We start from the raw sequence: 10,325 nt of genomic DNA, 5'->3' as shown, positions 1-10,325 counted from the left end.
GTGCCAAGTGTAAAGTTTGGTGGAGGGGGGATTATGGTGTGGGGTTGTTTTTCAAGGGTTGGGCTTTGCCCCTTAGTTCCAGTGAAGGGAACTCCTAAGGCATCAGCATACTAAGACATTTTGGACAATTTCATGCTCCCAACTTTGCGGGAACAGTTTGGAGAGGCCCCTTCCTGTTCCAACATGACTGTGCACCAGTGCACAAAGCAAGGTCCATAAAGACATGGATGAGCGAGTTTGGGGTGGAGGAACTTGACTGGCCTGCACAGAGTCCTCACCTCAACCCGGTAGAACACCTTTGGGATGAATTACAGCAGAGACTGCGAGCCCGGCCTTCTCGTCCAACATCAGTACCTGACCTCACAAATGCGCTTCTGAAAGAATGGTCAAACATTCCCATAGACGGCACTCCTAAACCTTGTGGACGCCTTCCCAGAAGAGTTGAAGCTGTTATAGCGGCAAAGGGTGGGCCAACTCGATATTGAACCCTACGGACTAAGACTGGGATGCCATTATATTTCATGTGCGTGTAAAGGCAGGCGTCCTAATACTTTTGGTAATATAGTGTATGTTGGTGTGTATACTCTATGTATACACACAACTATGCATGCCTACACTGTATATAATTGAATTGTACTTTTTCTAGGTTCACTTCAGTATATATAATTTAATCTTTTCTGCCATTGTGAAGGCTGACGTTTTCATCATACAATGTTAAATAAATATGAACCTGACCTGTAGATATCTAAAGATAAATAACAGGTGTCTTTACACAGTCTGTATGCTGTAAGCAGACCACTCCGACCAGGAAACAGGAGCAGCTACTGGAACATGTTGAAATGCGGAAAAATGGTGTTGGAGTCACAATGCTTCATATCTAGGACGTCTGTTTGTCAAAAAGTAAAGTCTTTGGTAAACACTTGCATGGTTTTATTAGCAATGGCTCGCATGCTAAACGTAGGCACATCCGTTTTGAAGAGAAGGAAGAGAAAGTGCAAGTCAGTCTTCATGGCATAGCACTTGTTAGAGCTGGAGACCGTGTAGCACTGGTGAGCATGATGGCTGAATCCCATTGGAAATGACTCCTCATACTGAACTGTGAATAGAAAGGGATAATTAAAAGAACGCAATACTCAAAACAGAAAAAAATACGCTATATTATTAATAAGCTAACACTTAGTCCTCACAAGTTTACTATTTAAAACTAAAGATTTCACAGCAACCTAACAATATAGCTTAATTTAAAGCTTTAAATGATTTTAAAAGAACCTGCAGGCACCTATAGGGATTACCCTCCCCAAATCTATTCTCAATTTCACATTCTTTAAAAGAGAATTATGAGGCGAGTGATTTTCACTCAGCCTCATAATCTGAGCCGACCTGTGACAATGAAACTGTCACAGGTCGGCTCAGTAGATCGGGAACTGAGTGAACACATACCGGCGCTCGCTCACTTCTCGATCCTGTGGCGGCAGAGAGCCGTGACAGGGGAGGGACTGGATTCCTCCCTCCCCTGTCCGATCCTCCAGTGCCTACTGGCAGAACGGACGGGGGAGGGGGCGGGTACAGCTGGCTCTGCCTATATATAGGCAGAGCCAGCTGTCACTCACGCAGCTGGGTGGATCCAGACATAAATTGTCGGGATCCGTTTTGGCTGCGGCGTCTCAGCTACAGCTCGCGGTATACTGAGCTTTGGGTGACAGCAGGATGCTAGTTTGTGTTCTCCCGTTACCCTTAGGAGAACTATATACCAATTAATCAGCAGTCATCTCTCATCTTTTAATTTGCTACTTGCCGAAGAATAGGAAAGCCACATTGTCACCACTCAAGTCCAAATACCCAAGTCTTCTGATGAGTAGTTCAGTCAAGGTATCATATTCTTTATAGGAGGGATGAGGACACTACTGAAGGATCTGGGCAGTGCGGAGGCCAGACTTTCTGTAGCAGAAGATATACAGTTTGCTGGCAACCTGCTTCTGCTGTTAGCTTTGCAATTATTTTAAACCACAGGTTTAATTTAAATCTCAACTCCTGCCAAAAGGAAAGGTGAGGACAACTGATGGATTTTTGGAAAGCTTCACAGTCACACATAGTGGCCTACCCATGTATAAATGATTTGAGCTCAATCCACCTCAATGGAAAATTTAATCAAAACTTTGCCCTGAAGTAAATGGACAACAAGAACTGCAGCACTGGGGGACATTTCCAAGGAGAGACTGTTGTGCTGGACAGGCAATGTCTTGCGCAACACCAGTAGCTGGGTGCAGTAGTGGATATTGCACTTTTAAAGAGAATGTGTAGTTGTTTTGTGCATATTTCTTTATGTACTGCTAGCAAAATTGTGCCTGTTCCAAAAAAGGTAAGTGTGGGGGGAGTAGCTGATTGTCAGAGCACACTACAGTAAACAGTTGGTGGAGGACAGTGGCCGCAATGGGGACACTGGTGAGTGGATTAGAGCATGCAGGCAGCAGAGAGGGCACTTAAGGGCAGAAGATCTGTTTGCACTGATGGAGTGAAGAAGGTGGTTATAACATTGGAGAAGGGACTATTAGCACAGATTTAATGCTGGATGCAGGGAGGGATGCAATGACTGGTTAGTCAGGTGGTTAAGGACAGATACACTGTGAACAGGAGGTGATGTGGCCAGAGACTGTGATGGGAAGGGGGTGCAGCATTAGTAAAGGGTGAGGTGGCCCTGGAGGGATGTGCTTTGATGGGTTGAGGCAGCTGTAAAGGAATGTACTGTAAGCTTGTGGGGGAAGGAGCGGGGTTTTAGGGGTTGGCAGTCAAAACAGCAAGAGAGGGATGTGCTGTGAGCAGGGAGGAAAGGTTGCTAGGGGGAATAGAGATTTGCTATAAAGCGAAGATCAAGGAGGCAACAGAGGCACGTGTTGTGAGTGGCAAAGGAAAATGACCAGGCAATCTAATAAAAGTAATTGATTATTATACACAGATTAGACAGGTTGCATATACACCGAGTGGCCAGATTATTATGACCACCCCATCAGTACTTCATTGGGCCACCTTTTGCCTTCAATACCGCAGCGATTCTTGGCATTGACTCCAGGAGATGTTGAAAGGTGATGCGAGGAATCTGACACTGTACTGTTGCCCTTCTGTTGTCTTGTACCAGTCTTGCCACTCTCCGTTCTGCCCTAACATTGACCAGTCGCTGACGGTCACAATTTGCACGTTCAGACCCAGATTTTCGGCTGACAGTCCGGTCTTTAAACACTTTTAACAACAGCTGCTCTTGAACATTTACCCAATTCTGCTGTTTTGCTGATACTCGCTCCATGGCTCCGAGCGCCAACACTCATCCTACGTTCAAAGGCTGTTAAATCGCGTTGTTTACCCGTATCTTCAGAAAAAAATCACTTCTACTGTCGTGGTAAACAACCTGCTTCCCTATTTATAATTGTCTGGCCCTCTAGCAACTTTAGCGCAAAATTATAGCTAAATTTGCCTACAAACGTCAGGTGGTCATAATAATCTGGCCACTCAGTGTATACTGAAGATTTAAAACTTCCTCTTTATGACACACAGCCTTTCTTCTACCATAATTCATACATCTTTCATACATTTTAATGTAAACATCATATAGTTGAAGTAAGATGAGAGCAGACTGTCTGACCTCTACCACCTCCACCCTCTGCCTGTCCCACAATTCCAAAATCAGCCTGAGATAAAAAGCAGATAATAGCATATCAACCTAGCACATTATCAACAATGTAATTTATTAGAATAAAAACAAGACATGCCCCTGCCCCATGCAGTGGCCATGCTGGGAAAATGTGCAGCGGAGTTGTCCAATGGCCAGCAGTATGGCAGCAAGTCCTCCACTTCTCCTGTATAGCATAATCCAAAACTGCAGTGTGCACATAGAGGAAGCCACAGTGATATTTCAGGCTACAGCCTACGCATCTAGTAGAACTAACTCAGAGTGAGAGCTTCCTTCCTGATCTGAAAATGTTTGTGGGTCATGTGAAAAAAAATGACAAGCCAAACATCTTTTTTTTTTCTTGCAATGATAAATTAAGAAATATCTATAAAATATTACTAACAATACTATTATGGGCAGTAAATCCTCCTGGGGGCAAAGGAACATTTTATATTCTTGGCTTTGCAGAAACTTTCTTGGGTATTGTGGGTAATATGTGACTTCAAGAGGAACTCCAGAATTTTTAAAAATTAACCTTTGCAGTGGGGCTACCCCCGAACTGCAAGGGTTAAGTGCTCATTTTGTCTAGGGGGAGAAAATAAAGAAGAAATACTCCTCGGTCCCGCCCGGCTGCTAAACTGCTGCCCGCAGCCTCTTTTGGGCACCGGTAGTCTAAGGACATGTGAAGTCAACAAATCTATACAGGTCCATTAGATATAAAGATGCCCAGGAACATACCACAGCAGAGGAGAAGAGAGGTGAGAGGTAATTGCCACTCTTGGAGTTCTTCTTTAATATGGGGTCCTGTAACAGAATTGCCCAATGTTTTTCATTTTTAATTGCCAATACTGATTAGCAAATTTAGTCGTAAAAGTCACTGAAACTGTTTTAGTAATGTCATCACAAGGTTTAAAATGGGGTAGGTCTTATATTTTAGCAATTCCCAAAAATAGTACTAGGTCTTATTTTTGGGGTAGGTCTTATTTTCGGGGAAACAGGGTACATGTGCCTGCAACACAATAACAAAAACTGTACAGCTGGTCAATTTAAAGTTAACCAAAAATAATGGCCCTTGAATTATTCCTCTATTTGAGATTATTAATTTGGAGGACAGACCAAATAATTCCCATGCAACTGTGTCTAGGCCTATAAAACGGACTATATGGAATACTTGTCTTCAGTATCTGTGTAAGTATTTCCTGCTGTTCTTTAAAATAAGCATTGGAAATTAAGAGATTCAGAGAGCGGGAGGATAATTCCGAACTAAACTAAAAAAAAGGGTTTCAGAGTGCATGACGCGGGTAAAAATATGACATATAGCTTAGAGTTGCGGTAGTTGAAAAATTATGAACTATTGTCTGAAGGCTCATACCAAATTATAATGCAGTCTATTTTACAACTGTAATAGGCCAGATGGGCAGGAAAAGGGTTATGTATTGGGCCTCCCAAAAACCCATCAACAGGCTGACACAACAAATGCAAAAATGGCCCCATAGATGTGTTTGTCTTTTGACACAATTTACCTAAAAATTGTAAATAATTGTGTACGAGAGCAAATGTCATGCAAATGGTAATAAATTGTACTTGTAGCATGCTAATATTAAAGGGTTTCTAAACCCTCACTTTTTTTGCATATATCTACTGCTAGCAAGCAGTAGATATATGCAAAAAGTTGTTTTTTAAAACGCTTTAAAAGCGGTTTAAACTTACCCCCGTCTTCGCCACGCGCTCCCGTCCGAAAATCCGAAAATGCTTGGGTGGCCGCAAAGCATCTTGGGGCGGGCGCATGCACAGTTCGGATTTTCGGCTGGGAGACGAGGAGAGACGCAAGGTAAGTCTATGGACGCGTGCACCCGCATGCAGACACCGTGAGACAGGAAGTGCCAGCAAAGACAGAGGAGTCAGCGCTGGATCGGAGACCCACAGCAGCGCTGGAGAGAAGAATGAAAAGGACAGGAAAGAAGATCAGATTAAGAGACATCATTTAAGGTAAGTGCTTTAATTAACATTGGGGGGAGTGAAAAAAGTTTTTGACTTTAATGTCACTTTAACCCCTTCATGACTGAGCTAGTTTTCAGGTTCTGTTCATAAATGACTGACACATTTTTTACATTTTTGCTGTGTGATTCTTCCACAGCAGTAATATACTTTCTTACTAAATGTACCCACACATATTATATATAGTTTTTTAGAGGACAGATAGGGCTATATAATTATATCACATATGTGTACCTAACCCCTCACTTAGTTTGAATAAAATAAAAAAAATGAGGAAAAAAACTAGAAGAAAACACTTTTTTCACAAGTTTTGATTATTATTATTTTTTTTTAGAATTTTTTTATATTAATTATAGTATAAAAAATATATTTATATATAATTTATATTTTCCTAATTTTGTTTTACACTTTATTTTTATTTTTTTACACTTTGTAAAAAAAAAAAAAAAAATTTTTTAAAAAACCACTTTTTTTTTTCTTGTCAGTTAATATCAAGCAATCACTATGACAGCTTGATAAATTAACTTTTTTATTTTATTTTTGGCTATTAGGCTGATCCAAACTTAGGAACAGCTAATAATAACCTTAGAGACTGATCCTGACTTTAGTCAGATTCAGATCTCACTAAAAGCTCTTTGATCGTGCCTAGACGATCAGAACTGATACATTTCACTCAAAAGATATACATTGTATCTTTTGAGTGAAATGTATCTAAACATCGGGCTCTCGAGCTGTCAAAACAAATAGCAGAGAGGTGAGGTGAGTCACTGCTGCCTCTCTGCTATTTTGAGCTGTCAAATACGGGATCGCAAATTGCGGTCCTCTATTTGCATGTAACGGCTTCATTCTTTCATTAATGAAAGGAAGAAGCTTTTACAAAAAGCTTAATTATTTCATTAATTAATGCCTCAATACTGAGACATTAATGAATGACTGTTAAATGCTGAGAATCAGCAAATACCGGCATTACAAAGCCTGATATACCTTGTCACGTACAGTGTACGTGGCCAGTCATATAGGCACAAAGTGACAGGACGTACACTGTACGTCTCCCGTCACGAAGGGGTTAAGGTCCCTAAATAGGAAATAATGATGATCTGCAAGGCCTACATCATGTGGTATGGGGGTAGAATTAATTTCACATATCTAGAAAATGTTCTCAGGTGTTGTCAGACCATTAGTTTATTGATTGTTCTTCTTGATATGTAGTCTATGGGCTAAGGTGTCCATGTGACTTGCTCTATGTAGGCTTCATGATATGTCCACTCCGCACAAGAATAAAGTGGCACTTTGTAGCTTATTTGTGCATCTCTAAGCTGTAGATCCTCAAATCATCTCTGAATTCATACTGACACTGTCCTTCCTTCTGGAGGGTGGCTACTTTTGTTCTCCATGGTCCCTGTGTGTGTGTTGTAGAGTAGCCACTGCTCCAAGCTCACTCCCATGATGGACTACAATCACATGTTTAGTTTACTAATTTGTATTGAGATTGTAGTCCATCACGGGAATGAGCTCAGAGCGGTGGCTACTTTATAAACACACTCAGGAATCATGGGGAACCAAAGTAGCCCCCCTCCAGAAGGAAGGACAGTGTCAGCACCAATTCAGAGATGATTTGAGGATCTACAGCCGAGTGATACACAAATATAATAATACAATACAATAATACAGTATTGGTTTGGTATTATTTAGTATTGAAACCATTCCAATGAATATACCTGAACATGAGAGGTTCTCCAAACTATATCAATGAATTATCTCAAAGAATTGTAATGTCCCAAAGGGGTTTATTAAGGAACTGGAAATAAGAACAATTATTATTCAATAATAATGTACTCATCCCTGTTCCTTTTTAAACTCAAGCTCCACTCATTTACTGTACTGGCTTCAGGATACTGAACTGCCTGTACAACTCAATGACAGGACATGGCTGCTATTAGTGTGTCAAAAGTGAGAGTTATTTTTAGTGGAGTTATAAAGTAAATTGCTGTGCTTTATAAATGTGTGGCGCTTCTTTTTTTTCTTTTTAAACAGCTTTATGGTTGCGGTAAGATCATAACTCTGTTTTTTTTTTTTTAAATGGGCGCATCCTATTTTATTACTATAGCCTCAATTCAAAGTTAATGTGGAACTAAAGCCTCCTATCCTTTACAGCCAAAGATGGTGCCATCGTAGCCGCTGTTTCACATAGCCAGACTTCAGCCCTCCAGCTGATGTGAAACAACAAATTCCATCATGCATCTGCCTATGGGAGTGATGTCTGTGGTTTCCAGAGTCTTTCAATGCCCTATGGCAGGGCTCAAAATTTCCACTCACCTGCTCGCATTTGGCGAGTGGAAATGCAGTGCAGGCGAGTGGAAATTCAGAGCCTGAACGGAGAGCCTGCTGGGCTCTCTGTTCTTTCAGCCACAGCTCTTCACTGAGCTCCGGGTCGAAAACGAAGTGATTAGTAAGGTCTGCAGCAGACCTTACTAATCACACTAGATCATCAAGGATCTGCCTGCTCGCCTCCTCCCTGCAGAAAGACAAGCAGGTGAGGGGACTTCATTGTTTTACTTTACATGGTGGGGGGGCAGGCAGGGGAAATAGATTATTTAAGAGGGTGTGTTTGGGGGCGGAGTTAAGGCCGCGGCAGGGTAGGGGTTAGGTGGGCAACTGATGGCGAGTAACTCTTAATGCTTTGCTAGTAGCTCAGGACTTGAAATTTTGACCCCTGCCCTATTGGACATATAGCTCCGCAACAGCAGGAGGGCCTTAGTTTGGCTACCCTCTTCGCTTTTAGGATTTGCAGTTGCCATGGTGCTGCACATGTCACCAGCTATGACACCAACCATTTGAAGGCTTGAAAGATTGGTCGAGAGCTGACTGACATAAGCACACTGGCAACTATCACAGTTATTAGAGGCAGCCCTTCAATGTGTTGGTTTTGGGATACAAAACATGGACTTGCACGTCCTCGCAGAAACATGTGCCCAGGAGTAAAACCTGGTGTGTGCAGCTGCCTGTACAACTCAATGACAGGACACAGCTGCTATAAGTGTGTCAAAAGTGAGAGTTAATTTTTAGTGGAGTCCAGTAAGATTGCAAATGACAGTCCCGTGGCTTAAATAAAGAGCCTCATACTTGTGTAAAAAGGTTTGTGAAATGAGTCCTATGCATCCAAACTGTGCATCTCTATAAGTATTTTGCTGCCACCTACTGATTCTTGTACAACAATCATCCTTCATGTTATATTTATTACAATGCATATTACTTGTTACATCTTTTTATGAGGTCACATTTTTCCTTCCCCCAATTCATGGCGAATATTTGCTCTTCAATACACTATTTATAATAAAAAATTTAATTTATACCAAATAGACTTTACAAGTACTTCTATTAGTATAATATGCCAGGATAAAAAAAGGTGCAACTCCCTGAAACACTTGGCCTAGCAACCAATAAAGTAAAACATGGATTACACAATTCAGGACGTGGGAGTGTTCCATCTGCTCGGGGCTGAACAAGCGTGAACGACTTTATCACCTCATACCACGGGCCACAGTATCTGACAGCTCCCCCAAACTCTTCTCCGGCATAAACAATGTTATGTTGGCCCCTTTTTGGGCCACGTGTGAGAACAATAATTATTGTTTTTAATCTAATAAATATCCTTGACAATGTGCTAGGTGGGTGCACTATTATTCTGCTTTGTTTCCCATTCAGGTACTACTCCAAATGCAATGCTGCATTAAATATTTTATTATAGTAAGTTGAACTTTTGCCTAGAATACATTGAACTTCTATTGGGAACTTCCAGCATTGATTCTAGTACTTTCTACTGCAAATATGCTTGGGCAATATAGTTTACTCATTATATGAATGTACACATCACTATATTTACAAGCTACCCAATTATATTGTCCTAGAACAAATAAGGAAGGTTGCTGTCCTTCTGAAGTTACACCCTGGTCCATAAATACAGTTAATTGACGTGTCAGAATATATCATGAGAATTTACTATTGATATAGTTTATAATATGTAACTGTGTTTCACCAGCTTGAGTTCCTGAACCTTTATATCCCTTATTACATTTTAGCTACAGGCTTCTTGATTTGCCAGTACGTTTGGTATTAGTTATGGACACCAGAACAACACATATCCAATTTTTTTAAAAACAAAAGGAACTCTTCACTTATGCTGGTGTGATTTTTTTTATTAAAAGGAGGAGTTCTAAAGTCCCAACATATACTGTCCTATCATAACATCAGCATTGTAATAGAAATACATACTATAGTTGTTCCTTATTCACTCACAGTGGTTTTTGCCCATGTGAAAATGTAACCAAACAGGATTTGCCAAACATCTATTGTTTAATTGAAAAGGGCTTTACTGTACTATTTATCCTATTACTCCCCATTCACACATGGGCACTGTAGAAATACATGCTAAAACTTGTGCATTAACACGTGCTTTGGCAACACATGGCAATGCACCTGCTCTATTTGTGGTTTGCTATCAGGAGTTAGCTATGCAGGTTGTCATGTTTGAGTCAGCAGGTCATTCATCGAGACTGACGAGAGATATACATTGCTGGACAAGATTGACGTTGGATTTATATAGTGGAGCATGCTTTTTTTCTAGAAAGACTTTCTCACTGTAGTTATCCTATTACTCCCCATTCAC

General features: G+C 40.9%; 1 protein-coding gene across 1 annotated transcript in view; it reads right to left on the bottom strand.

Annotated features, from left to right (window-relative positions):
* Nucleotides 1-642: 642 nt before the first annotated feature.
* FUZ (fuzzy planar cell polarity protein) overlaps nucleotides 643-10,325 on the bottom strand; it is a 66,868-nt gene continuing 57,185 nt past the window's right edge. Inside the window, exon 12 of the mRNA XM_018563445.1 lies at nucleotides 643-1,096. Within this exon, the coding sequence (XP_018418947.1) occupies nucleotides 894-1,096 (203 nt within the window). The 3' untranslated portion in view covers nucleotides 643-893. The remainder of the gene's footprint in view (nucleotides 1,097-10,325) is intronic.

Source organism: Nanorana parkeri, unplaced genomic scaffold, assembly GCF_000935625.1.
Source record: "Nanorana parkeri isolate BGI_ZX_2015 unplaced genomic scaffold, ASM93562v1 scaffold665, whole genome shotgun sequence".
NCBI lineage: Eukaryota > Metazoa > Chordata > Amphibia > Anura > Dicroglossidae > Nanorana > Nanorana parkeri.
The sequence above is the reverse complement of the archived record's forward strand: the minus strand, read 5'-3'. Positions and strand labels throughout refer to the sequence as shown.